Here is a 27,186-nt window from a genome sequence, read left to right as displayed (position 1 = left end):
ACATATAGTGTAAGTCAATTATATTGGTGAATATGTTTCTGACCTTATTTTTCAAAATTCATCCTAGAACATGTCTCTGCATTTACAGAATATTTCTGCAAGCAGGGATAAAATACATAATAAGAAGGCTTGTTTTGTCTTGTCTCCCTTAATATGACAATAGGATGTGGTTTGAATATGTGCTTATACAGAATTTATGATGATACTTTCCATATAATTGTCCAAATTGTATTTGATGATCTCATTTTCAGACCTAAAAAAATATAGAACATGGAATTGACATAATTTTACGATAATCCCATCTTGTATTTGAGAACTTTATTTAGTCTGCTTTACACACACGAATCTCTTTTGAGTCAAGAACTCAGAATGACATTTTCCCATAATGAATCTCTGTTGAGTCAAGAACTCAGAATGACATTTTCTCATAAATATTGCACCAAGACTTTCTTTGAGTCTTATCCATATTACAGTGATATATACAAATGCAGGGAAGAATTTCAATTTTGCAGAAATTTATTTAAGAGCAATAGTGATAGAATTTCCAATACTAAATGAATTATAACTCTGCCAAGTGCTTCTCTAAATAACATATGTGGTTTGACTCAACTAGTTTTTAGCACGATTGTTACAATGTAGACAGTTATTTTAAGAATAACATAGCTGAAGTCCAGAAAGGTTAAACATCTTATCCAAGGTCACTTAGCCAGTAACATCCAGAGTAAAATTAAATCACATTGTTTTCTTATTGCTTCTATAAGAAATTTTAGCTGCTTTAAGAAACAGCAGTTTAAGGCCTGGAAAGATGGCTCAACAAAGGACCCTCTGTTCTTCTAGAACAGAGTTTGATTCCCAGCACTCAAAAAGCAGCTCACAACCATCTGTAACTCTAGTCTCAAGGGATCCAGTGTCTCCTTCTGCCTCCACAGATACTACTTTCATGTGGTACACAGATAATACATGCAGACAAAATACCTATAGGCATAAAAATAAAAGTTAAAATATTTTTAAAACTACTCATAATGATATTTTTATTGACTAGGTATGCTTCATAGAACGTAGGATACACAGATTAATTAGAAATTCAGGTAAACGATGATTGCATATTTAGTGTGTGTTCCATGCATGTGTGCTGAACCTCTTACACACTATACTAGACATCCTTCTCTCTCCAAAAAGTCACAGTTAGCAAGAAAAATATCTAGTGTGTATGTATACTACAACTTTAGAGAACGGCTTGTGAGCAAGGAAGTTAGTTTGAGTGGTGTGGGCCAGCACTTGTGAAAAGTTTCATCCTATGGGACAAATCAGACATTGTAGGCAGGGGCTGCTTGTTTATTCCTGTCTGCCCAGACGCGAAATAATCACACAGAAAATATATTAATTACAGCACTGCTTGGCCTATTAGCTCAGTATTCTTATTAACTAACTAACTCTTAAAACTTGAATTAACCCATTTCTATTATCTTGTATTTTACCGTGAGGCTCATGGTTTACCATTATGGTTCTCAGCATGTCTGTCTCCTTCTGTGGCTACATAGAGTCTCCCTGACTCCACCTTCTTTTCTTCTCTGCTTGGAATTCCTCCCTTGCTCCATTCTGCCCAGACAGAAGCACAAAACAGCTTTTTGATTAACCAATGGTAACAAAGCACATTCACAGCATACAGAGGAGCATCCCACATCAAGACATGATTTCATGAGGACCATTAGCATATACAGTAGAAATACTGAGCTATGGGTAGTTCACGGTTGTGCGCTTCAGTTCTTTTGAAGCTACAAGAGAAAATTGGGAGGAGAACAGTCATTAGGAATAATCCCCAAACTATACTATCCTTCAAGCAATGCTTTTAGGAGAAGGTACCCTTTAGCCACACTTTGGTAAGAAGTTCCTCACAACATTGATCTTTTCACAGTACTACATTTGGGGTTCAGAAGCCCTTGCCTTGTGATGTCAGTGGATATCCTATTCATGCAACAATCAAGAAGAGTCAGAGGACTTGGAGAAAGTTTCATTTGTGAGATTGTATTTTAATCAGTTTTTTAAGGCACACCCAAGAATTGGAACACAGAATATGACTTGTGATAGACAGACACATCAGAGTAGGCATTTATCAGATGGATAATTAATTGAACAAGATTTTACTCAGAAGTAAAAGGGGAAAGAATTCACGGGTCTTCAATCCTAACTGAGGAGCTATAGACAAGCGGATTTGTGGGAAGGGAGAGGAAGTTTTCTTTAAGGGTGTGCCCCCTGGTACATAAAACACTCCAGGGAATGCCCCACACCCAGGAATATATAGTTAGCGAAAAATGGACTCGGTGACTTATTTAAAAAAAAAATAACACACACAAGGAAAATGCATAATTTTAGGAGCAGGTAGTGATGTGGGGGAATATCTGGGAAGGGTTAGGGGAGTGTAAGGGTGAAGATGATAAAAATACATCCTATGAAATTTTCAGGGAATTAATACTTTTTAAAGTCCTCCTTTGGCAAAGCAGTACATTTTAGCCAAACATCTAATACCTGGAGAAGACACAGCTGTAGTCTTTATGTTTTAACTGCTAAATAATACTAAATTGCTGAACAATTCTTTTTAATTAGACTAGAAATAATTGAGGAGGAGCAGTTTACTTCCTGTGATGCTAGTCACTAAATTACTAGTAGTCTGAAACTCAGAGCCCTTCCATTTTATAGACTGTAGTGTTTTCATTAAAAAGATAACTTTGTTGAAGGTACCTGAAGTAGTTTTGTGCTAATTTTGAACAAAGATAATTTTGCTGAGTATGTGGCACAATAATATAGTCAGAAATTCTTAACAGGAGTCAGAGGACTCACGCAGGAATCAAGAGCTCCAGTTACAAAGACTATTCTGTAATTCCAGAATGTACTGGGAATCACTTAGAGGTCCTCATTTAGATTAACACACTGAACTTAATCACCATGGAGTATAAGCAGGGTTTCCTTTTCACAAACAAGTAAAATCTGGCATAGAAAGGTCAAGTAATGGTTCTATGCTCCATAGCTAGGATGGTCCAATTGAGGATGTTGGGACTCCTCTGCTCATTTTTTCATCCTCTCTTGATTTCTCTTATTTTTTATTTAATTATCATTGTCAGTATTGCTCTAGTGCCGAGGTTTAAAATTAAAGCTCTGCTCACGAAGGAGAGAGAACATGAGAAAGAAAGTCAGGACCATGAGGGAACCTCCACCTGGCGATAGATGAAGAAAATGACTGAGCCCCACATTGGAGCACCGGACTGAGCTCCCAAGGTTCTGATGAGGAGCAGAAGGAGAGAGAACATGAGAAAGAAAGTCAGGAACGAGAGGGGTGCGTTCACTCATGGAGACGGTGGGACAGAACTAATGGGAGATCACCAACTCCAGTTGGAATGGGACTGATGGATCATGCAACCAAACCCGTCTCTCTGAATGTAGCCAACAGCGGGGGCTGACTGAGAAGCAAAGGACAATGGCTCTGGGCTCTGATTCTTCTGCATGGACGGGCTCTGTGGGAGCCTTCTCAGCTTGGTCGATCACCTTCCTGGACCTGGGGGGAGTTGGGAGGTCCTTGGTCTTAGCATAGAGTGGGGAACCCTGATGGCTCCTTGGCCTTGAGAGGGAGGGAGGGGAGGTATGGGTGGAGGGGAGGGGAGGGAAGGGGGAGAAGGAGGGGAGGGAAGGGGGAGGAGGAAGGGAGGGAGGGGGGAGGAGGAGGGAAGGAGATGGAAATTTTTAAATATAAAAAAAAATAAACCATGAGAAAAAAAAAAAAGAAAGAAAGTCAGGACCGTGAGGGAACCTCCACCTGGCGATAGATGAAGAAAATGACTGGGCCCCACATTGGAGCACTGGACTGAGCTCCCAAGGTCCTGATGAGGAGCAGAAGGAGAGAGAACATGAGAAAGAAAGTCAGGAACGAGAGGGGTGCGTTCACTCATGGAGACGGTGGGACAGAACTAATGGGAGATCACCAACTCCAGTTGGAATGGGACTGATGGATCATGCGACCAAACCCGTCTCTCGGAATGTGGCCAAAAGTGGGGGCTAACTGAGAAGCAAAGGACAATGGCGCTGGGCTCTGATTCTTCTGCATGGACGGGCTCTGTGGGAGCCTTCTCAGCTTGGTCGATCACCTTCCTGGACCTGGGGGGAGTTGGGAGGACCTTGGTCTTAGCATAGAGTAGGGAACCCTGATGGCTCCTTGGCCTTGAGAGGGAGGGAGGGGAGGTATGGGTGGAGGGGAGGGGAAGGAAGGGGAAGAAGGACGGGAGGGAAGGGGGAGGAGGAGGGGAGGAGATGGAAATTTTTAAATATAAAAAAATAAACCATGAAAAAAAAAAGAAAAAAAAATAAAGCTCTGCTCAGGCCAGGTAAGGACTCTACCACTCAGCCACACTGCCATCCCTACTCTCCTGGTCTTGTCGTGCTTTTTCAACACAGACAATAGTATGTGTATAGAAAACTGTGGATAGAAGGGGGAAATGGCACAGTAAATATTTTAGAGAAGTGATTTTACTTATATAACATATAAGCAATTTATATAGAGCATTTGACATGGGGACTGGCATATACTAAAGGCAAAAAATATTGACTATTTTACAAACAATTTTTGGAAAAAAAACCATTTATGTCCCTTGGCAATGTAATGACAGTGTTCGTTGACATCTCATTTTAGATTAATGGATTTTCAGATAGCAAAAGATAATTTATATTGTGAGACATCTGTTATTAAAATCTCTTATTCAAGATGGTAGTGATTTGTGTTTTAACCAGTCTCTTGCTTTGACACTAAGAGAAAATTTCAATATCATCCTGAACATTAGGATATGACAGATGACTGTGTCTATGTACACCAGTGGGAATTTTGCAATCCTATCTAATTTTAGGCTTTCTCTAGATATAAATAGATTGTTTTTGAGGTCAAGGTGAAATGCCTCTATGCTCAAAAGTTTCCTGGACACACTTCGTGTGGTGTTGTTTGATAGTTATTTGATAGTGTCTTATATTAAGTAGTTTGGACCTCTCTCTAGGTCCTTCTGTGATCTGGCTCCTGCCTCTTGCCTAGTGTTATCTCATTAACCTGAGACTATTGCTTTAGACCACCAACAGCTCAGAAGTGTGGCGGTTTCTCTAGCTATTCAACTCTCTGCTTTTCTCACAAGAACTTTCTGCCTAAAATGACCGACAATCTCTTTCCCTTTGATTTGCCTGAGCCAGCCTTTGTTTTTGCCTTTGTTTTCTTTTTTTTGTAAAAAATATAAGGCTACTGCTTCTAAAGTTTTCACTGCTTATTTTTCTTTTTTAAAAGGAAGTTTTTAAAATAAAAATATTATTTTTGATTATGTATATAATGTGTGTTTGTCTCTGTGTGGGTGTGTGCAAATGAGTGTGGGTACTTACAGAATCCAGAACAGCACACTGAACTCCCTCAAACTAGAGTTGCAGAGAGTTGAGAGTCACGTGATGTAGGTACCAGGAACCAAACTTGTGTCCTTTACAAGAACAGTTTGTGATCTGAACTGCTGAGCCGTCTCTCCAGCCCCAGCACAATATTCTCTCTTGTATCCTGGCCACATCTTTGTACATTATAGATTTGTTAAATTACATTGTAGTGACTTCTGTCTTCCGCTTTCACCTCTCTCCTGCTCTCTGCCTAGAAACATACTGTCTGGATGACAAAATTAAGGTCTTAAGGACCCCAGGGTAAAGGCAGTTCTTAGCAAGAGAACATGCCATTTTAATACATTCAGTGTTGGTGGTCAGTATGCCCACATGATTGCCCGCATTGTTTGATGCTTTGTGTGTGCTTCTCTTGCTGCTTTGGAGAAGGTATATGAAGGAAGTTCTGCTTCCCACATGATAGACTATAGACTTCATCGAAACAAAATTATCTGGAAAGTTCCTTCTAAGGGATATTTTCCCCCATTTCTATCCTTTTGTAGCTGTGTATGGTCCCTTTTCAGATGCTATCTCACTGGACATAACCACAGTGATCTAATTAAGAGTTATGATTCTGTTTGTCTTCGCACGCACACACACAAAATGCACAAATGCATGTATTTAAATAAATGTATTAATTTTTTAAAAATCACATACATGTTTTAAAATCTATAGTATCTTCAATATCTGTATAATTTGATTGTAAACAGCAAACCCACTCAAACTAGTGCAGCTGGTGAAGGATCTGTGTCATAGAATGGACACTGAAGCATCTCATGGGTTCAAGAGTCATGGAATCTCATGGATTCCATGTTCCTCTCTAAGTAAGTACTACCAAGAAACAGGTAGGATTCTTTCTACATGTTAAAGAAAAGGGCCATGGAAGGTTTACCTGTATGAACTTGGAGAATGGACATTGTTAGAGAATTGTGGTCATGATAATCTAAAACGCTATCATTATGATTGTTGATTAATAATTTGTGGAACAAGAATCATAATGCCTGTTACCTAGAGACACACTGCCAGGATTTGAATCTCTGTTCTTGCACTCATCAGCCTTTATGTCCTGGAGAAAATTGCTTACCTCAATTTACCTGTTGCTTTTTTTTCAAACTGAGAAAGTATAATAGCAACCAAATCCAAGTGTTGCTTTGAAAACTAAACCTCATAGTACGTAAACCCTATTACAGAAAGTGGAAACATGGCACTGTCTCAATCTCAGTTATTATTTATTAAAATTTGCATGGTTGCCAATATCATTAGCATAAAGATTGTTTGCAATGTCCTGATTCTCTTTCATTTTTTTGTTTTATTCTCTCGTATATTACATCCTGACCAAAGTTTCCCCTCTCTCCTCTCTTCCCCAGGCCCTCCCCTCTCTCCTAGACTTATGTCTCCTACATTTCCCTTAAGAAAAGGGCAGGCATCCAAGGAATACCAATCAAATATGGCATATCAAGTTACAATAGGACTAGGCACATCCCCTCATATTAAGGCTGGACGAGGCAACCCAGTAGGAGGGTTGGCAAGAGAGTCAGGGGTAATTCCTGCTCCCCCATCAGGAGTCCTGTAAGAGTATCAAACTACAAAACCATAATGTCACATATTTTCAGAGGACCTAGGTCAAGCCCTCACAGACCTCTGTGAGCCTCTATGAGCCCTGCTTAGTTGATTCTGTGGGCCATGTTCTTGTGGTGTCCTTGACCCCTCTAGGTCATACAATTATTCCTCCTTCTCTTCAGCAAGATTCCCAGAGCTCCAAGCTCTTCCTAAAGTTTAGCTGTGGGTCTCTGCATCTCCTCCCATCAGCTGAGGATGCAGCCTTCCTGATTGGGCTAGACTCTGATCTACACGGAGAGCAGGGTATCATTCAGAATCATTTCGGTGACTTTTGTTTTTAGTCCTTTGTTTTTGGTTCTATCCTAGGTCTTTGGGTCTCTTTATTAAGCTATAAATTTATTGAAAGTAAAGGGTGTGCATTATATGTCACCCTCTCTGTTACAGCACCTCACATGGTCCTTCTGCACCTAGATACAGTGAATGGATGACTAGAGGAGTATATGAAGAGTAAAAGAATGAATGAAGAGAAGATGGCAGAAAGGTTGGAACAAAACAATCCAACCTTTCAAATGCATTTTTGAGTTAAGAGCAGATTTGGCTGCTTGGTTTGTTTATAAAACAAAACAGCCAATAATCTCAGGGGCTGACAGAGGACCTGGATCAAATGGACTGAAATGACGGGTTGTTTCTCACTAGATACTAGATGGTTGTTGCTGTTGGGTAGTGATTCAAGGTTTCCTAAGTTTCTGTAAAGATACGAAGGCAACTGATGGCTGAAAGGCTCCTCTCACATCCACACAGAACTACGATCACTAGAACCTAATAACATTATGAAAAGTTTTTTTAAGACATTGTTTACTTAGAAAACTATTTGCTGCATAATCTTTAAAAGTCTATGAAATAGTATGGTATTTTTCCTTAGCTGTAGCTGAATATATTGAGCATTTCCCTTTAAGTAATTGAATATAGTTCATTTGCAAAAGTTATGGTTGTGTCATTAAACAATTAGAGGCAGAGTAGATTCAGTTTTTGCTACTGCTAAGAAAACATTAATTAAGGATTTGTATTGATTAGATCATCTGCCCTTGAGATGTAGAAGCATAAAAATCACAAGATTGGAGGGAGTGGATGAGGAGTATTTTGGTTGCACAACAGTAGACGTATGATTAGGTAAAAGTGAGTACAAATCTATGATGTTATACAGTGGGGGGGGGACTTAAGCTAGGTATGGTCTATAGAATAGCATGTTTGGGTCACTGTCTCAGGTAGACAGAGTCCCATCATTGGGGTTTTTACAGTAAGGTGCATGGACACTGGATAGAAATAAACTTGGATTAAATTCTACACATGTGCTGCTTTTTAGCTATATGACTTCAGATGAAGCCATAAAACTCTCAGAGCTTACTTTTGTCATCAGCCTGGGGACAACTCTGCAAAGAGCCAGGTGACAAGTGGCCTATGCTGAATATATAGGATATAGACTATATCATATTTACATTTTCATTTTTATTTTACTTATTTTTTATTCTGTGATAACCCCTTTAAAATATAAAAACTCTCATTACTTGAAATCTTTTACAAAAACAGTTTGCTTACTGACTTTGTAATTTACCCCTACCTTCAAGAACAGGATTAAAATAATTCAATTTGTTTTGTAATCAATAAAATTTTAATTGATCTATTTGTTCTATGAGACAGGGTTTTGTTATAGAGCCCTGGCTTGCCTGATATTTGGCTATGTAGTTCAGGAGGGCTTTGATCTCATGGCAAATACCCGGCACAGAAATGTGTCTCATAATTGCTGCGTCTCCCAAATATCAGTAAAGTTGAACTTTGGGTCAGCTTCAATTGTACCACAGCTGTTTTCGGTACCATGTATATACCATGGTGATCAGCAGGAGTAACAACTCTGAATTCAAGGCCACAGTTCATGGCGTGTAGCAGGTGTTCAGTTAAGCATTATTTATTACCAGTGAGGAAAATGTCCTGGTGCCTTAGTATTCTTAGAGCATCTAGGGATGGAACAGACATGTACTGCAGATACACATCCATTCTACAGGACCAAGAACAGAAATCAGTTGTCACATGCCTGTCCAGGCTGCCATGCCAACTAAGTACACTGGAAATGAACAATGAAAACAGCTGGCTGATTAAGAAGGAAAGATTGCTTGGGGCTGCTAATGCCATCAGTCACTCCAGAGAGTCTTCTCACAGTCACCCAGGAAGGATTGGAGGGTTTTCACTGTAATTTACTATAGGGTTGAGCAAAAGAAAGCAGAATAGGGAATGCATTGACCCCATGATGTCTCATGTTAGCCCTGTGCTTTTCCTTTTTTCTTCTAGAGATTTGACTTAAGTTTAACTCTGAGGAAAGCAATGGCTGGTTTGCAACAGTCATATAGCCAGCCCACAGCCATTGATGCCTTCCGCTGTCCCAACTGGTGCTGGACACCCCATTGTTAGCCTTCCTACTTCCTCTCGAGTTCCAGCTCTTAGGAATCACTTGGTAAATTCACTATGGATGATTTTTTTTCTCTTGCCTTTTCACAGGATATTTGTGTTGAAGTGACCACCTCATTTTCTCTCTTTGTAGAGTAAATCTTATACACATAGATAACAGTCCTTATCTGATCTCAGCACCGTTTTCTTCTTGTCCTGCGTCACTTCAGCTGTTGACAGATGCCTTCCTTCACCCCAGCAACTAGTCAGAGTTAGGACTTTGTGTGTCCCACTGTTCACTCCTGTAGCACACTTGGTTCACACTGCACTCCAACTCTCATTAAGAGCTAATGGCCTGGGAATTCTTGGAAAGCAGCTTATTTTGTGCCCTACCTATTTGTATATACCTAGGACCAATGGCTAGTTTCTCAGTCTATTCATTCAGAAACTTTATTTAGAGTGGCCAGGTAAAATCCTTGATGTTGGGTGAATTCAGATACACAGTGATTTATTTTTACAATAAGTATATTATTACTTGGGACACACATATTAAGAAATACTCATTTGTATAAGATTCACATTTAAATGGAATGATTTTACTTTTATTGGTTAAATCTGAGACCCTAACTTTATTGCAAGAATGGGTGGAATATCAAGATTTTTCTGTATTATAGCAAACAGCTATTTTTATTAATTTTTATAGATTTTGAATTTCATATTAAGACATGATGAAAAATCTCTACAATGTGATTTTTGATTCCTGCTTATTCTTTGAAAGTATATGTTTGTATTAACAAAAGAGGAATTGATTCAATAGGAAAAAAAATGAGTATTAGTCCTTAAGAATCTTTCTGGATACATTAAAGAGATATTGGCAAGATAATTATGATGTGTAACAAAAGTAAGACTGAGTGAGTTTATTTTGTTTAGACATGCTAATAATGGAATAATAGTACCGAGTGACGTTTTTTGAGTACTTCAGTTTGTTAGTCAGTGGGTCTAGGTTTTTTTTAGGTACTTACTCAACTGTTCTTCAGATAAGTGCTCTACTGAAGACGGTTGCCTTCCCATTTTACAAACAAAAGCATTGACAAGAAGAGAACTTCAGTATCTGACTACAGGTCACATTGATAATCAATGGCATTTCTGTATTTGAACCTGGATGAGCAACTCTTGAACCTGTCCTTCTAACTGCTGTGCCCTATTCTCATAGTGGAAAGACTTGGGGTTACTATCAGTGGTCAATGCATCATGTGTGATTAAATAAATAACATAATATCATTATGATAAATGATAATTATGAATAAAAAGCCTATTTCTCAATTTCTACTAGAAATACTAACAATCAAACCCCAAATCACTACTAAATAAAACTGTTAATTATTGTGTATATACTTGAGTGTCTTTCAAATGCCTGCATATATCTGTATACAATTGTCATCTAACCTTTTAAGAGATTCAAAATGACACTATCATAGTTGCTTAGGGTGTTAAGAATAAGATGCCCTTGCTGAAAAATGCCTTCCTTAGTGTGTCATCTAGTTCCTATGATTGCTGCCAATGAAAGGAGGGCATAGGGCAACCCTGTAAGTGACACTGCAGGATACTATGTCAAGTCTCTTACTTGCTCTAGCTGCCAGTCTGGTGACTCTATGTGATCAGGCTATAGTGGCATAAATGAGCTCTGTCCCTGATGATTGTGAGTGATTTGAGTGTGAAGGTTGAAGGGGTAGCCTCGTGACAGCTAGGTGCTGGTAACTACAGTCCTAACACTAAAAGCCTTTGGCAGCTGGGAAAGATCTCAGCAACCTTTCCCCTCAGAAGTTATTCTAGGCTGTAGAGATGGCTCAGAGGCTACAGATGCTTTCTGCTCTTGCAGAGGACCCCAGGTAGGTTTCTTCCAGCAGCCACATCTGTGGCTCAGGACCACAGTTGTTGAGAGTGCATACTACAGTTGTAGAGGACCAGATCCCAGAGATCCAAGAGATCCAACACCCATCCCTGGACTCCACAGAAGCTCACATTTTTATCTTTCCCTAAAACATTAAGTGGGTGTTCTTTATTGTATATTTTTTAATTGATGTGTAGACATTCTTTACACACTGAACAAGTTATCTTTAGGATAGTTAGAAAGTTAAGCTCAAAATATTTTAGGACCATTTTCATGCACATATATTTGAATGGATAGCATTCAATATTTTAAGATCACTTCAGTGTTTTACTTCTATGAAATAAGTGCTGGGAGATGTGGCAGGTCTGATATATCAAAATTCTTGATAGAGGATGATATGTTAAGCAAATCAAATACTTTTTGGAGTTTGATTTTTATAATGATTTGTCACACATAACTTTTATTTAAAATGGATATTCATTTCAATTATTTATCAAGTCACTTGCCTCTTTTTGTCTTTGATTCATAATTATCTTCAGTTTGGCTGAAATTATTCTGTCTTGAAAGAACTAAACTATAAGATCACTTAATTTTTTTTGTTTAGAGAGTTACTGTTCACCCAATTAAATCATAATAGGATATATTTGGGGAACATTTACTCAAAAAGATTATTTTAATTTAACTTTATTTTAAACTGTTAGGTATTACTCTCCCATAAAAGAGGTCTATTTAATTCCCAGTCTGGGATTTTAAGTTTTCAAATATGTTTTATAAATATTTTCTTTATTGTTCATACCATCTGACAATGAGACACTATCATTTGAAGTATATTTTGTTTCTATATAAGGCATATTTAGTCACTTATATAACATTAATATTCAAATTTATATAGTACATAGATGTCATATTATGCTACTTAATATTCATATACTAAGTACTAATAATAAGCTTTTAATATCTTTCTACTGAAAAAACTATTCTTGGATTTAGGATGAATCATCCTCTAAGTAGCATTGAAAACTATGATATTTAGGACTTTAGAAACTTTTTGTCAAATAATAATTAATTGTGGAGGACTACAGTACAATGATCCCCACTCCACATGTGAAAATTAAAAGCAATGTGTTCGTGTTGACAATGGAACAAGACATAGGGATCCTCCCTTTGTACTTAATTACAAGTAAGCATGAGTCCTACAGCGACGGTGTGTTACTTAGGTAATACTGTCCTAATAGGCGACTTGCATTTCAGCAGTTTTCTCAAATGTGGATATAAACATAAATACTTAAGAGACAGTTTGATAACATGCCCATTTGTTGTATGGGGCTGCTTGGTCATCCCAGCTGCCCAGAACCAAAATAATCACACAGAAACTGTATTATTTAAATTACTGCTGGCCCATTAGCTCTTGCTTCTTATTGTCTGATCTTACATATTAATTTAACCCATCTCCATTAATCTGTGCATCACCACAAGGTTGTGACCTACCAGCAAAGTTTCAGCATGTCTGTCTCCACCAGTGGCTTCATGGCTTCCCTTTGCCTCTTTTCTTCCAGGATTAGTTCTCCCTGCCTAGCTCTGTTCCCCTATAGCCCTTCTATAGGCCCAGAGCATTTCCTTTATTTATCAATGGTAATCATGGCATACAGAGGGGAATTCCATATCACCTTCCCTTTTATGTTTAAATAAAAAGAAAGGTTTTAACGGTAACATAGTAAAATTATATAAAAGTTACTAAGCAAGAATTAGTTATATCTATTTTAACTTTTATGATAACTAAGGAAAACTGTATTATTACTATCTATTCTTCAACTCCATCAAAGACTCCAAAAGGATATTATATTACCTAAGTAAACAATAAGTTCATTGTAAGCAACTTCCAATACTCTATAATTGACAGAGACACCTCACTGCCTGGACAGTCACCCAAAGTTCTTCTGTAGCATTTGAGTATCCATCTTCAGCCCACAGGCCCATAGTATCCAGAAGACTTTTCCACAAAGCAGGAAATTTCAAAGACAGTTCTGCTTATATTGGCAGTTTGTCAGTCACTTTCTTTTGTGTCTTGAATGTGTCTGACATACTCTTTCATGAAGCAAGAACCCCAAAGACCCTTTCTCACCTTTAAGCAAGTTCAGCAGTCATTTCTTTGTGGGTCCTGCATGTCCAGTTCATCAAGCAGTCCAGGCAAGAGCAGTTTCTTGCCCAAATGTCTAACCAGCTCCATAAGGAGCCTCTTCAAAGCCCATCTTCATCTTACAGTAATTGGTGCTGCCAGGAGCAGATGTGTCTTACTCATGAAAAGTCCTAAGTTCTTAAAACATTTAAATGCCATATTCTATAGTCTTGAAAGGTTTGAAGAATACCTATCCATCTGAAATACATCTATGTACATGTAGAAAACCTATGTAACATAACTACAAGTTTGTTTATTATAGATGATTATCTAGTAACCTATATTTATTAATTATACATTACATTTTTAAATGAACTGCACAAACACAATACCTTAATCAAGAGCAGAGATGTACATATACACTGAATTATAAAATTGACCTTAAATTTGTATCAGTAAACCAAGATCTATTCCAATGCGAATCTCTATAGCATGTCTGCTTTTAAATGTAAAGAAACATTTATAGACAGTATTTTGGAGACTTCTGGAAACTGGCCAGCCCCGCCTTGAGCGATGTCCCAGACCTGGGGTTTTCACTGACTAATAACTCATGTCTTCTGGGAACAGAATTATCCACCCATGCATGGTATTTGATAATTCTAATAGCAGCTATAATGGAATGTGAAGCGAATCATCTGAAATGGCTATAGAGAAGTAGCAAAAGCCATCAATCATGTCTTAGCATTCAGAAGAATGAAATCATTCAGCTATCGATATGAAAGAAATATGGGTTAGTGTTGAATCTTAGTTGAGCTAAGGTCACATCATGAGCACAACAGAAAAGAAATAGCAATAAACATCCATTCTTTTCCTCGCTTTCACTAACGCCATGTATTAAACTGAACCAGATGAATTTACTGGCATTCAGCCATTTTTAACCAGCAAAAAGTAATTTTATGTGGTTCAATTCAGTATGTGTTCATTGCCATTGAAGTAAACCATACAATGTGAAGTTCCTATGTCGAAAATATTGTTATCAACCTAGAAAAGGTAATATGTAAAGAAATGTAAAAATTGAATTCCTCCAACTTTATGGTGCTCTTGCATTCACTGTACCCTTCCAAACATGGTTCCAAATGTACTTACATTGTCTCAGGAAGTGAGCTAACATATAGATGGATACATCTACACATGTAACCAGGGGAAAATAAACTTTGGAGTTAACTTATAAGAATACTTTTCTAGATGTCTTATTTTTATATTTATTGACACATAATTGCAGATATTTATGGGATGTAACCACACACATGTGTGTTATGTAATTATCAAGCCAAGGAAATTAACATTGCTATCTCTTTAAAACATTTATTATGTATTTCTTTTGAAAATTATCCAAATCTTTTCTTTCAGCTATTTTAAATATATATTATTGTTAGCTATAGATACAATGTGTGAAGGAGCATCAGAACTTATTCTTCCTGTTTAATGGAACATTTTTTCTGATGATCAATCTCTTCCTCTTACCTCCTATTAATTTTGCAGTATCTTAGTTACTGTTCTGTTGTTATGAAGAGACACCATGATCGAGGCAAATCTTATAAAAGAGAACATTTAACTCAGGGCTTGCTTATGGTTTCAGAGGGTTAGTCCACATTATCACAATCAGGAGTGCGGTGGCAGACATTCAGGCTTGGGACTGAAAACTTGCATCCTAATGTGTTAATTAGAAAAACTCTAGGTTTGGTGTAATCTGAAACCGCAAACACACCCCCTAATGGTAAACCTCCTCCAACATGGCCACCCCTCCTAATTCTTCTCAAACAGCTCCACTACCTGGAGACCAACCATTCAAACATGATCCTAGGAGAGCCAGCTCATTCAAACCACCAGCACCAGGCTCTGTTAACTATAATTCCATTATTAAATTTCATGGGATTAACTTTCTTAGGTTCTATGTATGAGAGATATTATAAAGTATTTGATCTTCTGTGTCTGGTTTATTTAGAGTGAAATAATCTTTTAAATTTATCTCAGTTGTGACAAATACCATAAATTAACTTTTTTAGTTCAATAATATTCCATTGTGCATAGAGGTACCACATTTTCTTAGTCCATTCATCAATTGATGGTCACAGCTGTGCTTCCATATCTTGACTACTGTGAATAAAAGCAGATTTGTAAAAGCAAAGCACAATAGAGACAGGGATGAAGAGCCCCTGCGTGCAACACAGGGCTCTTGTCTAGCTGGGCATCCCAAGCAGGGTTTTCTATTTTTTACTACTATGTTTTTGAAAGTATCCTAGGAAAAATCTCTGCCAAGTCCACATTCTAAGAAGGGATGGATCTCAGTGATAGCTCTCCTTCTGTTTCAGGTCTTTCAATTTTTTTGGGAGCAATGAGGAAGATTAGCAAGCAAACTAAATATCCTAGAGACAGAGAATATGAAATTTCTGATTCTTGGAAAATTCAAGCCATTATTACATTTATCAGCATTTATCTTCACTATTTGTACACCCCTTTTTCTTTCTTTGCTTTTTTTTTAATTAAGAAAGGGCCTCGTTGTGCAATCCTGGCTAGGAACTCACTATGTAGACCGGGCTAGCCTTGAATTTACAGAGATTCACCTGCCTCTATCAACTGACTGCTGGGATTAAAGGTGTATTCTGTTATACCTGGAGTTCCTTTTAATTGTTGTTGTTTGTTCTTGCTGTTTAAACTAAGGCAAGTTTTACTAAGACTCTGTAATGTTTTGTGAGTCCTCATTGCATGTCCTACATATAAATTATCATCCCAAATAAGGAGTGCAGGTTCTGTAGTTAACCTACCTGTGTTCAAATATTGATTCTAGGTCATAATTATAGTTAACTTATTTGGTTTCCTTGTAATATATGTAAAGTCCTTAGAATAGTACCAGAAAAATGAAGGATCTAGTAAATGATACACATACAAGTCCATATCAATAGCGTGTGTGTGTTTGTGTGTGTGTGTGTGTGTGTGTGTGCATGTGTGTGTATGACTAACACAAGGTCTCAGCTTCAAACTCCTGATGCTTCTCCCTCATCCTCTTGAGGGCTGACGCAAGTCACCACCATGCCGATTTAGATCTACCATTTAGAATGAAGAAGTATTTGTTTTGGTCTTTTGACCATTTTTCAACTTAATTATTTGGAAATTTTTGTCATTGATTGGCTGGAATTCCTTCTAGGTTTCAGACATTAGCTGATTGTCAGATATATAGAATGCCAATATTTCCCCATTGTTATGTTACCTCTACATACTAATGACTGTTTTCTTTGCTGTTCAAGACTTTTTTATTTATTTTATTTGCTTTGTTTGCTTTTGAGATTATACCTAAAAATGTATTGCTTGTATTAATATCAAATAGTGCTTCTGTTGTATTTTTTTTAGTTGTTTCAAAGTTTAAGTCATACACTTAAGTCTTTAATCAACTTTAAATCGATCTTCGTATGTGGTGAAAGAAAAGAGCTTCACATAGTTCTTATGCATGGGAATATCCAGTTTCCTAGTATCATTTATGGAAGAGACTATTCTTTCCAAACTGTGTTGGTTTGTGACCAAACTTTTGTCAAAAATGTGTTGACTGAGACTCATTGATTAGCCCATGCCAAGCATGATTGTAAAGGTGTACACTTTCTTTATTCACTGCTCAATTCTATTTGTAGTATATGAGTTTTATTAGGATTGGGGTATAAATCATTTTGGAATAGTTTTGTGATTGAATTGGAAGTGGAAATGAGAGTGATCGGATTCAGAAAACAAAACAAACCCGTTACAAAGCTGCTTCCAAACAGCAGTGGGCGTCATCGCAAACTGCACAGCACTCTGAAGAAACACTGCATTAATGCTCTAGACTCCACTTATGTGTCCTTTGATGATTATCGTTTTCTATACATTTTGATTAGCCTACTTGTTTGTTGAAGTTTCCTTTTGAATTTTCCTATAAAAAGGATTTGCTTCATCCTGTGCAAATGTAATTTAACTGGGACATTAAACTGTTGCACTTGACAGAGAATGAACCGCTGTAAGCTCATAGGCAATTGGAGGGGTGTCAGTTTCCATGAAGGCTGGCACCAGGGGAGTGCTAGGGCTCTGTTGACAGCAGTCATCCTGCCCCAGGGCTGCAAAGGGAGATCCCTACTCTGACAGCTGCCCTGCATGAACTCTGCCCTGCCTTGGCTTCCTACCTCTGCGCTTGTTCCCTTGAGACCTCCATGCCCCACAGAGTTCTCTAGTAGCCACGAGACCCAGGATAATTGCCTCAGAAGAAGAGGAATCCATATAAAGCCTTGCTATGGATTATTCTGACAGTGACAGTAACTCCACTTTGGGATACAGCGATGATGAAGATTCCAGTGTTGAAGATCAAGGAACATCAGAGTCAGTGTCTATAAAACTGTATTTGTAGATATTCGGGGATCTCTTCCAAGCTCTGTAATTTCACCGGAAGTGTCTAACTCCTCACAAAATGTTTTAAAAGAGACTACTATTAACTATTAAAAGCTTTGCTTTTTTTTAAAGCTTTGCTTTTAACTTTTTAAATCAATGATGTGCTTGTAAGAATACTTGAGAATTGGCCAGGCAGTAGCTAGCTTTGCAATGGTCCATTTTTAAATCACTATTATTACTGCTAATGCGGAAATCAACTAATGTGCAGGCACAGAAGTGTATAAACATAAGATTTTGTTTTTAAAGACTGTGCGCATGTTTTGTCTGGATTGTTATGTATATAACACAATTTATTTAATACAAAGTAGCAAGCTTCACTGCTGAGCAAGCAGAGTCCTGTGTAGTTAGTGTGGGCTTTGCCTTACAATTCTAGATGTATAATATTCTCAAGAGCAATCTCCCAAAACTTAGAAATTGCTAAATGCATACCAACAAGTAAGAATGAAGGAAATCAAGTTAATTTTAAAAAATGTCTTTTTCCATATTTTTCCTTTTCCATGTCTAAGCCAGCAGTATATGTAAACCTTTCTAGCTTGGTCTATATTCTCTATAAAAATATAACTGTGGATGGCTAAAATGCTCAGTGATAACATAAAGTCTTTAGGATCCTCCTCTATTATATTTATTTATAACATTAAACCAAAATCCAGATCACATACATTTTTACCACAATCCTTGAACCCACAATAGAAATAAACATACAAATCCAGCTGGACCGGGACTGAACGAGCATGTGATCAAACCGGACTCTCTGTGGCTGACAATGGGGGCTGACTGAGAAGCCATCGATAATGACACTGGGACCTGTTTATACTGCATGTACTGGCTTTTTGGGACCCTAGTCTATTTGGATGCACACCTTCCTAGGCCTGGATGGAGAGGGGAGGGCCTTGGACTTCCCACAGGGCAGGGTACCCTGCCCTCTATTAAGGATTTAGGGGGAGGAAAGAGAGGGAGTGGGGGAGCGAGAGGGGAATGGAAGGAGGGGAGGAAGTATAAATTTTTGGAAAAAATAAAAAAAGAAACAAACATACACAATAATCACAGTATTGGCAGCTTTTCCCATTAATACCCTCTCATTAGAAGCATGCCCACCAAAGTGGAAGATTAATATATTTCAAAGTCAAGCCGGGCAGTATTTTTGTTCCTCAAAGAAGCAGGTTCTCAGAGCATTTCTGGATACCTGAATAGAGGGGCAGTATTACCCGAATACTAGAGACAATGATTTTGTGACGGCAGCATGAGTAGGGGTCAAATGAACTTAGCTGCCTAGTACAGCATGACATCATTATAAAACTGGACAGCACGTTAGGGCTTATCCACCCATGGGAATTCTAACTTAAGAGTTAAATGTCTATCAGATTTATTTTGTGATTGGACATCAAAATATTTTGATGCTAGCTTCATTAACAAATATAATTTTATGATAGATATTAGGAACACTGCTCAAAAGTTATTCTGTGTTTTAATACATATATAATTATTGTAAAATTTAACTCTGACAAAGTATATGAGCAGTGTGGATTTGTGGAAAGAATTCGATTCGGAGAACAGTGAATCTGTGTTCAAATACCAGGAGTGCAATTCAAGAGCTGGGTCAGATTATTGATATATTATGTAGCTTGTATTCTCATGTATACTTCTTGGACAAAATAACTGCCATTTGTTATATTCAATAAATGATATTTGTATGAACTCTTTTTATACAGTTCTTAACATGTGCTTGTGTTTAATATGCAACCTTACTAGCTAGGTCAATATTCTGTATAAAAACATAACAGCTGTGGATGGCTAAAAGGCTTAATGACAATATAGAGTCATTAGGATCACCTCTATTTTACGTACATTGTAACATTAGTACCTGAGCCCAGATTATATTTATAAGTATAAAATATTTTGTTGAATTTCTTAATACTCTCAATATTTTTACAGTATATATATATATAATTTTTCTGCTTCAGGAAAACAAGGTATTCAACATTAAAAGTCTGTCTAATCTAGATAATATAATAAAATCTTAAACTATTGCTTATTTATGATTAATAGACTAAAATTTATATCCACAAATATGTCCAGAATTAAAGACTATTATTTACATTATTTTTAAGATTCTTAATAGTCAATATGGAAATATTTCTAAATAGGCAATTTCCATTTTTGTTTTGTCCATCCTATATGGCAGCAGGTAAGAGAGATAAAGGAAAATATCTGAGTAGTATATATAGCCCAGGATGGTTTTGACTTCATGATCCTCCAAGTGCTCGGATACTGGAGTTACATGTGTGCATCCACATAGACAATCTAAAAAGGCAACATTATAAGTAGTCAAGATAAAGACCGATATGGAAGAGTAGATTTTAAATGATGCTTTTATAAAGCCATGGTAGTGTTGTTGTTTTAAGAAGCTATTTGTGGTGCCTTATGATGCCAAAAACACATGGTGAGAATAAGTTATTCACAACTTACGACACCCACGGGAATGATGCACTTCTCCTGGCTGTGTTTACTTCTCACACACAAATCACCTTCTATAGAAAATGGTAACGGGTCTGAAAATATTTCATCCGCAGTTCTCACTCTGTGGCTGGGTAAGAGTGACAGCGCATGGCTTCTGTTCTTTCTCACGCTCAGTGCGAAAACTGAGCTTTACAGAGCTTACAGCTTGTAGATCTTGGATTCACAGCAGGTTCCTGTGACTCTGAAGTCTTAGGGCTGCATAAATGGATCAGCAATCAGGACCACATAGCGCTCTTGCAAAAATCCCCAGTCCCATTCTCTAACACCCATGGGTGGCTTAAAACTGTCTCAAACTTGAGCTCCAGGAAGATGCAATGCCCCTGGCCTTTGAGGACACTGCATTGCTCTGCATATTGCTGTGCGCAGACAATAATGATGATGATGATGACGATGATGGTGGTGGTGGTGGTGGTAATATTATCTGATCTCTAACACCCCCAGGTTCAGAAATGCAATACCCATGCATTTCTTTAGCATACACTCGATAAGCAGCTCCTATATTGGGCATGAAAGATTAAATAGGGAGCAAATATAGCCTTAATCCCTCACCTCTATATGGCTTAGCAGAAGAGAGATTGAGTCCCTAGCTGAATAATCACATAAATAAATATAGGAATTATAAACAGGGGTAGCCAGTTTCATGTGGAGAGAGGCAAAGTGGGGAGAACAGATATGCAGGGAAGCCCACGAGCTAATTCAGGATGGCATGCCTCGGGAAAGGGCACTTGGGATAGGATCCAAAGGACAAGCAAAGGTGGAGGAGGTATCCAGTTGAAGAAAAGCTGCTGAAGCCTGAGAACAGCAGGCTATGAAGACTGGGCAGGACGGAGGAGATACGTTTGCCAATTTTGAAAAGAGGCCATGTTCTTTGGAAGGCAGAGAATGTTTTTTTGGGGTTTTTTTTTTTTTTTTTTTTTTTTGGTTTTTTTGAGACAGGGTTTCTCTGCAGCTTTAGAGCCTGTCCTGGAGCTAGCTCTTGTAGACCAGGCTGGTCTCGAACTCACAGAGATCCACCTGCCTCTGCCTCCCGAGTGCTGGGATTAAAGGCGTTCGCCACCACCGCCCGGCTTGGAAGGCAGAGAATGTGAAGCAGGCATAAGAGGCTCACACTGGCTATCATAAACATTTTACAATCAGTGGAAAACTTCATGTTGGGGTGGCTTTATAATCCCTTTTCTGGATTAGAGACAAGAGGGATGGTCTGGGGGAGAGGGGAGGTAGGGGAGGTAGGGGAGGTACTGGGAGGAGAGGAAAGAGAGGAAGTTGTAGATAGGATGCATTGGATGAGAGAAGAATAAATAAAAATAAAATTCAAAAATAAAATCCACAACAAGGAAGACATTTCTTTTTTAGAGAACAACCAGTACAACACAAAAATGGAAAAGGTGTGTAGGAGAAACCTAATCTGTGGGACCCAAGAATACTTTTCATGAAATGTCAGACAATGGGTACAGAAACCTATAAAGTCTCATTCAAAAGTAGACTCCAGTAAGGGAAAGGCATGCCATAGTCTTGTCTGGAAAAATTAATATCAGAAACTGTTGCTTCTGGATTAATTTAATGCCAATGTGGTTTTCTTCAAAAGAAGAAAAATAAATGATTTTCAGGACCATATCAAATAATGAATGCTGAAGAATATCACAAGGGTATATTGGAAAAATAATGTTAGTGAAAGAATATTTGTTTTTGCTTTCCCAAGTACCAAATGTTGTTTCTGTTAAGTACTGTAACCCAAACAGGATGATATAGCAAAAATGAAGTACATAATGAAAGACAGGTCAATGGGGAAAATTACAGAATTTAGATTATGTGTCAGAACTTGGTGTGTCTTCAGTAGTAAGCACTGGAAAAATATCTTTATTTTCAATACTTTAGGTGTCTAGTTTGGGTGGAACATTGTATTTCGTGGTTTGAAAACATATCAACACAATATTTGTCTATGCAGTTACGTCTGTGATATATTTTAAACGTATTTGTCATTAATCATATTAGCTTAGAAATGTTATCGTAAAAGAAGAGAATACACTGTCAGGTGTGATTTAATGTAATGACAATAATAATACTAAGTTTATAGTAGCTGAAAATGACTTGTGAAGTTAATTTACCAAATCCATTTTTCACGACCGAAGATACACCAGGGAAGATTTTCAAAAATCCTCAGAGACAGACATCACCAGCTATCATTAAAAATGTGTTTTTAAAGAGATGATCATATATTTAAGACACTGTGAATAATATTTATCAACTACTGGAAGAACCATGAGCTGCGGGACACATGAATAGCTAACTATATATCATAAAGTCCCCAAACCTTAGTTACATATAAACAGTGTTAAGACATTAAGAAAAAGTATTTAAAACTGGTACTAAGCTCAATGATCCAATGTCAAATTGATACCAGATGAGTTAGATACTCTGTTTCAAGGGATATGTCTTTAGACTCTTTCAAAGCTTTAATCTATCCATTCCCATCTTGATCACCATGCACTTAATTCAGAAATTCCCAAAGAAGAGCTGGGCGGTGGTGGCGCACGCCTTTAATCCCAGCACTCGGGAGGCAGAGGCAGGCGGATCTCTGTGATTTCGAGGCCAGCCTGGTCTACAAGAGCTAGTTCCAGGACAGGATCTAGAAACTACAGGGAAACCATGTTTCGAAAAACCAAAAAAAAAAAAAAGATGGAAAAAAAAATTCCCAAAGAACAAAGGAAACAGTCTTATAAAATTTTCTTCTAGTTGTGTAAGTGAAACTTTAAATTTGATAATTGTGTTATAACTGCAGGAAACGTGTGATTTATAATATGTTTAAAGTGGCTCTTCACATGAAGCCTAAACCTGGAAATGCATAAATCAAAAAAGTTTATATGCTTTGTTTCCTGGATGTGTTGCCATAGTCGCTTCCCCTTTGTCTTGAAGGCTCTATCCTAATGTGTTTATTTTTTTTATGCAGGGAGGATGTGAGAACAGCAAACGTAATTGCTGCAGAGGCTGTCACTTGCCTTGTGATTGACAGAGAGTAAGTACATTGCTTTTTCTATGTATAGCACGCATTCATATCAGCAATATGCATATTTCTGGAATTAACATCATTTTCCAGAGCTTAATTACTTGTTTAAAATCTTTTTCTTGTAATGCGAGTTCTGTATTTTATCCTTATATTAGTCTTAGAAGAGGCTAGCTCTGTCAATCTCTCTTTGTACTCTTTAATAAGATGCTTAACCACTATGAACTACAGCTCCAGAGGCTCACTTGAAAAGTGAAGATAAAGCAATATCATAGGGATAGTATGAGGATTAGTAAGAGCATGTAATTAAAGCATTTGCTAAGTACCTTCTACTCAGCAGGTGCTTACCTAGTGCTGGCTATTTTGGTGTCTTATTTAGAACCATCATTGATATTGTTTTGAGTATATTTAGATTTCTTTTCTGTTTCTCTATCCTGAGACTCCTACACCAGAAGCCTCAGGGAAGACACCCTTGTAAAAGCATCAGCTTTAGATGTGGACAAGTCCCGTTGAGAGAATAAAAGGCTGTTTCATGACGCCTGTCACTGCTTTGTCTCTTCTCTTCATTATCGTTTCTGGTTCTTACCGAGAGAATAGGTAACTGGAAACATCAGGTTATTGTCACTAGAAGAATATTGCTCATATGCATCCAAGTCACATGGAACCAAAAAGGCAGATTTTTCCTCAATGCAGTGTGTTAGCAAGTTTCTCAGAAAGGCTGAGGGCCTGGCCCAGAGAGAGCTGATAGCAAACCACACTAGTGGACCCTCATAGATACTTGAGACTTTATGCTGTGGTGAGCTACAGCTGAGGAATAGAGGGCAAAGCTCAGATAGCACTAAGTTAGCCCAGGGGACTCGGGGTGGAGAGGTTCCCAATTTGATCCATAATCCCTACTTTTGAAGTAGGGATCATGAGAAACTAAGCCATGGGACAGCTGCCACCAGATGACCACGTCCACAAAAAACTCTGAAATGGCTGTTCTGTCCTAGGTCCCAGAACCAACAATGATCTGTCCTTGCTGCCTCGACAGAGCTTATATTCTACTGAGGGTCTGCCATGTACAAAGCATGGCGCTAGGTAAAGAATCAAATGTGGGGGAGAGTCTGAAAGTGTCGGGAGGGCAGTGTAAAGAGTGAGCCAGCTCCCACAGGCAGGAGGAAAACTGTGGAAAGATTGTCAGAAGATATTTTATATGACCTAATTGTGAAGGTGTGATGAGGACGGGTTACCGTAATACTATGATGCTATAGCAACAATTCTGGTAATACTGAGTGCCCAAACAGTCTCCTGTTAACAAATGATACCAAATGATAGACTTAACAGGAAGTACTATGTAAAGTGAATTAGGGAAGGAGGGTTCAAAAATGGAATATTCAGTTGGGAGTCGAACTCCAGCTGGTGATCATAAAGTCATTTATAGGAGGAATGTGTAATAATTAATAGATTTTAACAATAGGTAATAACAAAGGTTTGGATATATGACTAAATTAAAGACCAAGAAATAAATTAAGGATATTGTTAGGACAGAGAAATTTAGCTGTAGAAGGGGAATCAGTTCAGGAGGCATGATGATATTCCATTGAGAATGAAATCCATTCGTGTGCAATCTTGGACGCTTAAGACAGATGTTCTTTAGGAAGTCACAAATGTGGGCAGGAGCTCATGTACCACTACCATAAAATGAACATTAACACTGCCTACATAGAATTAACAGCTGAAGTCATCAGGTGGGGTGCAATCCCATGAAGGAACAGAGATGAAGATAAAAAATGAGAACTTGTTGAAAGATAGTTAAGTTCAGACAAGGGAAGAAAAGCAGATGAAAGAGAAGCCAAGGGAAACAGGGCAGTAGAGAAAGGGGACATCTCAAGGGTAGAGAGAAATTAAATCCGAAGTTAGAGAAACAGACAATTGTTGAAATATCAGTTCACAGTCAAGAGTGTTCTAAGAAAACTGGGCTAGACAGGGTTATGCTGCATGGCAAGGACAGGCTGGCTTCTCAGATAGCAAGATACTAAATTACAGTTGGCCATGACAAGTGCAAAAGCTGATGCTCAGTATGGTCGCTGCACACATTATGTACAATTCATAAAGCTAGAAGAAAGAACTTTTAGTGTTTTCCCCAAAGGCAGGAGGTAGATGTACTTACCTGATTTAAGTATTATATAGAGTAGGCAAGGATTAAAACATCCTGTTACCCTACCAATACATGCACGTGCACACACACACATGCACATACACGCAATTGATATGGTTTAGTATATAAATTAAAATGAATGTAAAATTAAAAAGAGAATAATAAGTGTTAGAAAGAATACAGATAAATGAACTCATATTGTTTATAGGAATGCAGATTAGTGTAAAGATAATAAATTATCATTTGATTAACTAATACTGCTCCTGGATATTTTTCTAGAGAGACTACAAATACGCGTGTCAGAGGTCTGTGAACACTTTGCCATCATTGCAGCATTTTTTATAATAAGCCAAGATATGGAAACAACCTAAGTGCCCATCAGGGACAAATGTGTAAAGGACATACAGTACATATCACGTTTATATAAAGAATATGCAGTAAATATTCCTCAGCCCCTTAAGGGGCGAAGTCTACTTTCTGTAACAACATGGGTGAATCTGGATGACTGCTAAATAAAATTGGCCATGCAAAGAAAGGTAACACCTGAGCTCAATTATGGAAGTCACAAGGGAAGGACAAAAGATGGTTATCAGAAGCTGGTGGGTAGAGAATGGAAGAATAGGGAGTTGTTGATCAAAGAATAGGCAGAAGGAACCTTAAGATCAGCTGCACCTTAGAATAACTATTGGAAATGTTGCTGTTGCTATTATTTTGTTTTGCTTTTGAGGCACAACTTACTGTGAAGTTCTGCCTGACCTAGAACCCACTATATAGACCAGGCTGGCCTCAAACTCAAGGAAACCTGCTTGCCTCTGCCTCCTGAATTAAAAGTGATTAAAGGTGTGCATCATCTCACCCAGCTGAAGTTGTACGTACTTAGAAAAACTGAAATGAGAGGCTGAGCCAGGCAGATGTGAGTTTGAGTCTGCCTGCTACAGAGTGAGTTTGAAACAAACTTTACCTAAATATAACCTGTATCCAAAAAATGCATAAATAAACAACAATGAAAATAAACCTCAAGTGTATTATAAAAGAAAAAGGAGAGAGGGTGTTTGCACTTATTGCTTTGGTTTAGTCTTCCTGCGTGGCACACACATTTCAAGCCGTTTGAGTCTTGAAATATGTATAAACCATGCCTATAATACATCTTAGTAGGCTGAAGCAGAAGGAAGGACTATAGGGAAGACTGGGTTCACAGTGAATTTTAGGTTATCCTGGGTTACTATGTGGGTCTGTCTCATAAAAAGAAGAAATTCCAAAATACAGTTGCTTAAATACAGAAAGAGAGGGGGATGGTGAGCTTTACCTTAGTTTTAAAGCTTTCCGACGATGAGTTTGAGCAGATATTCAGAGAGAGGGAATAGCTGAGATGCTGAAGGAAAAGCTGGTTATGGGTTATGACAAGTCTGGAGACTGGGCAAGTGGTGGAAGGCTGTTTCAAATTCGCATCCTCCTTGTTTTTTTGTCAATTTTTTTAAAAAAATCTCTTAAAATAGTCAAAACATAAAAGAGAATGGGTAGGAAGTCAATGTATATTGTACTTTACCTAAGAAAAGCTATGGAAATTTATATGATCTTCATACTGTCTCTAATGCATAAAATAGAGAGACTGA

General features: G+C 37.9%; 1 protein-coding gene across 3 annotated transcripts in view; it reads left to right on the top strand.

Annotated features, from left to right (window-relative positions):
* Prkg1 (protein kinase cGMP-dependent 1) overlaps positions 1–27,186 on the top strand; it is a 1,221,673-nt gene that overhangs the window by 975,159 nt on the left and 219,328 nt on the right. For all 3 annotated transcript variants that reach the window (XM_038325478.1, XM_038325472.1, XM_038325483.1), the window contains one exon: positions 23,380–23,445. In XM_038325478.1, the coding sequence (XP_038181406.1) occupies positions 23,380–23,445 (66 nt within the window). The remainder of the gene's footprint in view (positions 1–23,379; positions 23,446–27,186) is intronic.

The sequence above is a fragment of the Arvicola amphibius genome, chromosome 1, assembly GCF_903992535.2.
Source record: "Arvicola amphibius chromosome 1, mArvAmp1.2, whole genome shotgun sequence".
NCBI classification, from domain to species: domain Eukaryota; kingdom Metazoa; phylum Chordata; class Mammalia; order Rodentia; family Cricetidae; genus Arvicola; species Arvicola amphibius.
Note: the sequence above shows the minus strand (reverse complement) of the source record. Positions and strands in the feature narration are given on the sequence as shown.